The sequence below is a fragment of the Marmota marmota genome, unplaced genomic scaffold (genome assembly GCF_001458135.2).
Source record: "Marmota marmota marmota unplaced genomic scaffold, marMar, whole genome shotgun sequence".
NCBI lineage: Eukaryota > Metazoa > Chordata > Mammalia > Rodentia > Sciuridae > Marmota > Marmota marmota.
Window position 1 is genome coordinate 2,271,733 of NW_026000294.1, and position 7,332 is coordinate 2,279,064.

General features: G+C 35.0%; 1 protein-coding gene and 1 non-coding gene across 5 annotated transcripts in view; one reads left to right on the plus strand and one right to left on the minus strand.

Moving 5' to 3' along the window:
- The window catches only part of Kif4a (kinesin family member 4A), a 138,587-nt gene that overhangs the window by 127,370 nt on the left and 3,885 nt on the right, over nt 1-7,332 (minus strand). For all 4 annotated transcript variants that reach the window (XM_048797161.1, XM_048797158.1, XM_048797160.1 and 1 more), the window contains exons 4-5: nt 4,232-4,422; nt 2,536-2,628 (exon numbers count right to left, since the gene is read on the minus strand). In XM_048797161.1, the coding sequence (XP_048653118.1) occupies nt 2,536-2,628; nt 4,232-4,422 (284 nt within the window). The remainder of the gene's footprint in view (nt 1-2,535; nt 2,629-4,231; nt 4,423-7,332) is intronic.
- LOC125614445 lies at nt 6,306-6,412 on the plus strand. The gene has a single exon (XR_007345035.1). It is a non-coding gene; the product is annotated as a U6 spliceosomal RNA (small nuclear RNA).

Genomic DNA, 7,332 nt, shown 5'->3' on the forward strand with positions numbered 1-7,332 from the left:
CTTGTGGGAAGCCGGTGGTGGAAGTTGGGCTCTGAGGGTTTTTCCTGAGGAGCGGTTTTGTTTGGCATGTGTGGTTCTAAAAATAAAGTTCGTTTCTTTTGACAAGTGGCTCCTGATATAGGGTTGGTGGTTTAAAAAAATGTCTTGATACTCCAGTAGAAATCAATAAATAGCTATGAAATAAGACAACTTTAACTAGAACTCTGTGAAATGACCAAAAACCAAAGTCTCTAATCTTCCCTAAGAACTTAATAAACCGAGTGTTTGCTAATACTAGAGTCAGAGAAGATCCCTAGATTTGAGGGTAGTGATAGCCCCAAGTAAATGTAAATTTGGGGCCTGAAAGAGAACAAATGAAGCTGGGTGTGGTGATGCACACCTGCAATCCCAGCAGCTGGGGAGGGTGAGGCAGGAGGATCACAAATTTAAAGCCATCCTCAGCAAAAGCAAGGTGCTAAACAACTCAGTGAGACACTATCTCTAAATAAAACACAAAATACAGCTCGGGATGTGGCTCAGTGGTTGAATGCCCTGACTTCAATCCCTGGTACTTGCTCTCTCAAAAAATATAACAAAAACCAAGAAAACAAGTGCAACACAAACAGCTATGGTATTTCCCTTTGCTAGTTTATCCTCCATGTGATTCCGTGCATCTCCCTGTACTTCTGACCCATTTGATACCTCATTTTCACTAGAGGAAACAGCAGTATATAGTTTTTGTAGCATCAGGAATTAAGGAAAATAAGGTCTCATGTTTGGTACTACACTATTTCTCCATTTCTATTAATATCTCTATTCTCGTTATCTCGAAACTTCAGATCACCTTCAACTTCTCTCATTCCTCCATGTCCCATCTATCACCAATTCCTAGTCATTCTTCTTTTGAATCCATCACTTCCTTTTCCCTTCCAAATCTACTTGCTGAGTCCAGGTTTATATTATTTCATGTTTGAAAAATAAGGCAACAGTTTCCTCAACTGGTCTTCCTCACCCTTGTCTTTTTTTTTTTTTCAATCCATTTCTATTTAATTTTCCTAAAACCTTGCTTCCCAAAATGTCACCAAAGTACTAAACACTGTTTTAGATAATGAGGATACAAAGACATTTTAAAATGTTCTCCTAACTCCAGAAGCCAATGTAGTTGGAGAGACATATATGTAAGATAAAAAATTGGTAAAAATTAGCCATAGCAACCTTTCGTTCAGAAGTAGTAAATAATTTATATGCTGTTTAGAGGGACAGAAATAGCTTTTCACTCTGGCTTCACAATCTGGTCCTAACACATCTCCTGTTATTCCCCAGCCTAAATCCTATAGTCCAGACTAGTCTAGGCCTATTCAGCTTTCCTGTTGAAGGTATTCCTTACTATAAGAGTACCCTTACTTCTCTCTACTTATTTAAATACCATCTATCCCACCTGAAGGGATATTTACCCAAACTTGTTCTTAACCACTCAGGTTTGTGTCAGGAACACATTTCTTTGAATTGTGCATCTCACCGCAACAACATGTGGGACTTAATTCCTTAGAATAGGACATATGAAAGATGTTGGGACAGGGTCCAATGCTGGTTCAGTATCAACTTCTTTCTGGTGACAGCAAGTATTTTGTATAGGTTTCTTACTGCCAGGTTTCTGAACTATCTTCCTATATTCCAAACTTATGGGACCTGAACTTTAGGCCTTGCTTTAATACCTAGTTAACAAATTAATGATCTGGAAGGGAAAAAAAATCTCTGAAGCACAGGCATCTGCCCCTTATCACTTCTTTAAACCTGCAACTTTCCTTTTTTAGTTTGTGCAGAAAAAAAAAGGGAAGGAGAAGATGCGTAAGATATTATTTCTCCATATTTTATCAAGTCTGAACTACCTATTCTCACCCATTTCCAGCCTCTGATTCTCCCACCCCTGAATACTCAAGTTCCACCTCCAGATCCTGCACCTATACCATGTGACAGAGGCTCTCACAAAAGTGTTCTTCTCCCTATAGTACATACAAATTAAAAAAAAAAATCATATTCAATTTTTCATTTTATATCATTCTACAGCTTAGCACAATGTGTATTACAATACTGTCCAACAGAATTTTCTATAATCATGGATACATCCTGTACCTATGCTGTTCAATATGGTAGTCATAAGTCACATATAACTACTGAGCACTTGATATGTGGCTGGCAGGGGAATTGAATTTTAAATTTTATTCCATTTTAATTAATTTAAAACTAAATAGCCACTTGTGACCATACTAGAAATTTCAGCCTCAGAACTCTGTAATAATTAATAAATGTTTAATTGATCTTAGCATTCCACAAGAAGTAACAGGAAGGTGATAAAACTGAATGTGAGTCCTCCCTTTCTTCCCCATAAGAGCTCCCATCGAGGAATTCAAGATAAACAAAGGCAATTTAGGACCACGCAAAACCTAAAAGACTGAGATGTTAGTAGTCATTTAAAACCATAGTCCCAAAGAAAAAGGTATGTGAACTTTAGTAGTTGCCAACATTTTAATAATATCAAATAAAAGATAAACACACCTTTATGCCTTCTTTAGGATCTTCCCGGATATTTATTTGAGAGGCTTTCTCACGAGAAGGGCATAGAAGATCCAAAATTTCTTCATTGTAAATCTGATATTGTTGAAAGTAAAGTGGTGAAAACAAGCTGTTAACAGCAATACTCTCTTAGTATTGGAAACAGGTCATTTTTAAAAATACTTTGTGGGCTGGGGATGTGGCTCAAGCAGTAACGCACTGGCATGCACGGGGTGCTGGGTTCGATCCTCAGCACCACATAAAAATAAAATAAAGATGTTGTATCCACCAAAAACTAAAAAGTAAATATTAAAAAATTCTCTCTCTCTCTCTCTTTAAAAACATATAAATAAATAAATAAAAATACTTTGTAATTTTCTGTACTTAAAATTCTGTTTACAATGAACATATATTAGAATTAAGAAAAAGGGCCATGGTGTATCTCAGTGACAGAGTTCTTAGAGCTTGTCTAGCATGCACCAGACAGTTGGTCATATCACTCCCACCACATCCACAAAAGGGACTTTAACCTTATATGTAACCATTTGCTGTTTTACAAGAATGAATTCCATATTACTTGTAACAAAACTGAGACTACTCTTTTGGGACAGAGTTTCCTTTTTAAAATTTTTCAGTTGTAGTTGGACACAATACTTTTATTTTGTTTATTTTTATGTGGTGCTGAGGATTTAATCCAGAGCCTCTAACGGGCTAGGTGAGTACTCTACTATTGGACACAACCCCAGCCCAAGGACAGAGTTTCTTAGGAATAGCAGACCTTTTAAAAAAGTTACATGGGTGTCCAAATTCAGTTCTCTGATGGTGTTCTAACACAACCACCTTCACCAACTTTGTTAAAATGTGAACAGTGGGTCCTTAGGGGAGGAGAGTATGAAGGCTGGGAGCAAGGAAAGCAAAAGGGAAAAGTAGCAACTAATATTTCAACAGCAAATAAAACTGTAAGTACTGAGAACAAAGCTTAACACATGGTAAGCACTATATTTGTTTGCTATTATTGCTGATGCTAATTATTTAACATGCCATCTGGCCACAGTAGGTGCTCAACAAATATGTGTTTAACAACTCAATATTCACCCTTTATTTTCTTACTGAGGATTGAATCCAGGGGTGTTATACCACTGATCTACATCCCTAGTCCTTTACATTTTTTAAAATTTTGAGACAGGTTCTCACTAATTTGCTGAGGATCTGGCTATGTTGCTGAGGCTGGCCTTGAACTTGTAATCCTCCTGTCTCAGCTTCCCAAGTTGCTGAGATTACAGTTGGGCACCACTGAACCCAGCTTCACCCTAATTTTTAATAAACTTTTTCAGGAAGCAGCAAAATTATAACTTAAGCCTCAAGAGAGTAAAGGTAAATCAAATACATTTCCATATACTCTACAGGAAATCAGTAATAGAAGCCAAACTGGAATTTAAAAATTCCTATCATCTTTTGATATGGCAATGCCAATTCCTCTAACAATCAGATTAAATATACTATCCCAATAAGAAAAGAAAAGAATTGGGTCAGAGCCAGATCCAACTGAGCCAGTACATTTTCTCTATCAATTTATTAAAATGCAATTTACTAAAAATGTAATTTACTAAACTGAGTCATGCCAGGAAAAATGATTTGGATTTATTTTTCTATCCAAAGATAACTTTGAATTCAGAATAATTAAAGATAAATCACTTACCTCCAAATAAGATACTTTCAGAGTAAATTCAAAGTCACTCTTTTTATCAATTTCTTTAAATAGCAGTTGTATTACCCTAGGAATGACCCCAACTGTTGGTTCATTTTCTTGCTCTGCAGTATATGCACCTCCCATTGAATAGGTTTTTCCAGAGCCAGTCTGCCCATAGGCCAGGACAGTTGCATTGTATCCTAGCAAAATACAAGTCACATGCATAGTGTTGTGCAAATATTTTCACCCAATCAATATACTCCATTTCCTTTTTCCTACTCCATTTTATTACCTGTAATAAAATTGAGATTGTTCTCTCAAGACAAACTCTTAGGAATAGCAGACACAAAGAAAAGCTTTGTTAAGGCCTTGACTTTGCACTATTCAAAGTAAACAAATAACAAAAAAAAAAAACTAACCCCAGATTTTGACCTCTCTTGAAAACTCCTAAGAGCTAGGATGTCAAATACTTAAAAGATAGTGAAGGTGGCTAAGCCATGGTAAAAAGCCACTGGGAAATTTATAATCCTACTATCTCCCTATCTTGAGCAATTCTAAATTATGGGAATTAAATGAAAAACTTAGAAACTACATAAATAGAAAGGATTCTAGCATGTATTCATTTGATTAAGATAGTCTTCATTTGAAAAGGCAACAACATTGTTTTTTACAATTGATGAAAATATCCATTCCCTTTCTGAACTCAAGGAATGTACCTGGTTGATATTATCAGGCTCCTCACTAAAATATTATCATTGAAGTATGATTCAATGTAATATATATCCTTTGTTTTTATAGAGGATTGATAAAGAGCCACCTATTCAAAGATGTTCATGACATAATTACTCAAAAATAGCAGGTAAAGCAATTGTTAAGTTTAAGTGTAGGTACTAGAAACAATCAAAAGGATATATAAATGATTAACATTCTGATATTTATCTTTAAATAACAGGATGGTAAGTGATTTTTTTTTGTTTTTTTTTTTTCCTTTCTACTTGTTTGTATTTTCTAAATTATTAAATGGAACGCCCATTGAACAATCATTGTGTTTTCTGTTGGTACCTATATAATCATGACTGTTAAATTTCTGTTTGAGTTTAGATTCAGTAAAAGTGTTTATTTTATAGATCAATTTTTATATTTTCTCTTGTCAGAGAATCCAGATTACTAGTTACTTAGACATTCTCCTTTTATCCCTTAAGTTGAAAGTTATGATTGAAATTAAACCCACCTAACAACTATAGCAAGATTTTAAAAATTAACAATTAGAAAATAGATGGGCTATTCTCAGCTTAACTTCAATATTTATAATTCATTAATTAATGATAAGATCTAGCTACTAAAACTGTAAGCATAGCACCTAGAAGGAACACTAAGTCCAAATTTACTTCAGGTGAAAAAATGTGACCTTAGGGAGATATCTCTTATTAGAGTGGTAGACATGTTCTAAAGGAAGATAAAACAAGCTTTCTGTGTTAAATAATCACATTTTTATCAAAACCATTACCTACCATTTATCAAGATAATTTTGGAATCTAAAGGAAAAACTTTTAAGTTTTGAAACAATGTGTTAACTTAAATAATAAGATTGAAGTTTTGTGACATTTATGCCAGAACATCAGAAGATGCTAAATTGAAAGTTTTACTGTAATAGATTGCTGGTATCACCTGGCCTGACTCTGCGGCAAGAGGATAACATTCCATAATTTTCTGCAATACCACAGATATTTGTAGATAGGAACATCTTGGGAAACCAGGTTTCAGAACTTTCCATAAAATGCCTAAGTCTCTATAGTACCAGGAGTTTAGAGTATAAGAGGGTGTTGTTGAGGTGAATATGAAAAATAATGGGCTTTTGCAAATGAGGACAATGTTAACACCATGTATATTGCAATCACTTTTGACTTTATATCATCTTTATAAGACTATAATTTAATTTTCATAGTTTGCCAAGTTAAGAATATGGAAGTAAAACTATAGTACTCTTACTAAGTTATTAGTAAGAGTTATAATCTGAAGAAAATGATCACATAGTGAAGCTTCTGATTAACATCGTTTTAGGAACAGCTAAAGAAAAACAGGAGTGCTCGCTTCGGCAGCACATATACTAAAATTGGAACGATACAGAGAAGATTAGCATGGCCCCTGCGCAAGGATGACACGCAAATTCGTGAAGCGTTCCATATTTTTAAACTAGGGATAACAGGAACATACCTCAATATTGTAAAAGCAATCTATGCTAAGCCTCAGGCTAACATCATTCTGAATGGAGAAAAATTGAAGGCATTCCCTCTAAAATCTGGAACAAGACAGGGATGCCCTCTCTCACCACTTCTGTTCAACATAGTTCTCGAAACACTGGCCAGAGCAATTAGACAGACGAAAGAAATTAAAGGCATCAAAATAGGAAAAGAAGAACTTAAATTATCACTATTTGCAGATGACATGATTCTATACGTAGCAGACCCAAAAGGGTCTACAAAGAAATTATTAGAGCTAATAAATGAATTCAGCAAAGTGGCAGGATATAAAATCAACACGCATAAATCAAAGGCATTCCTGTATATCAGCGACAAATCCTCTGAAATGGAAATGAGGACAACCACTCCATTCAAAATATCTTCAAAAAAAATAAAATACTTGGGAATCAACCTAACAAAAGAGGTGAAAGACTTATACAATGAAAACTACAGAACCCTAAAGAGAGAAATAGAAGAAGATCTTAGAAGATGGAAAAATATACCCTGTTCATGGATAGGCAGAACTAACATCATCAAAATGGCGATATTACCAAAAGTTCTCTATAGGTTTAATGCAATGCCAATCAAAATCCCAACGGCATTTCTTGTAGAAATAGAGAAAGCAATCATGAAATTCATATGGAAAAATAAAAGACCCAGAATAGCAAAAACAATGCTAAGCAGGAAGTGTGAATCAGGCGGTATAGCGATACCAGACTTCAAACTATACTACAGAGCAATAGTAACAAAAACAGCATGGTACTGGTACCAAAACAGGCGGGTGGACCAATGGTACAGAATAGAGGACACAGAAACCAATCCACAAAACTACAACTATCTTATATTTGATAAAGGGGCTAAAAGCATGCA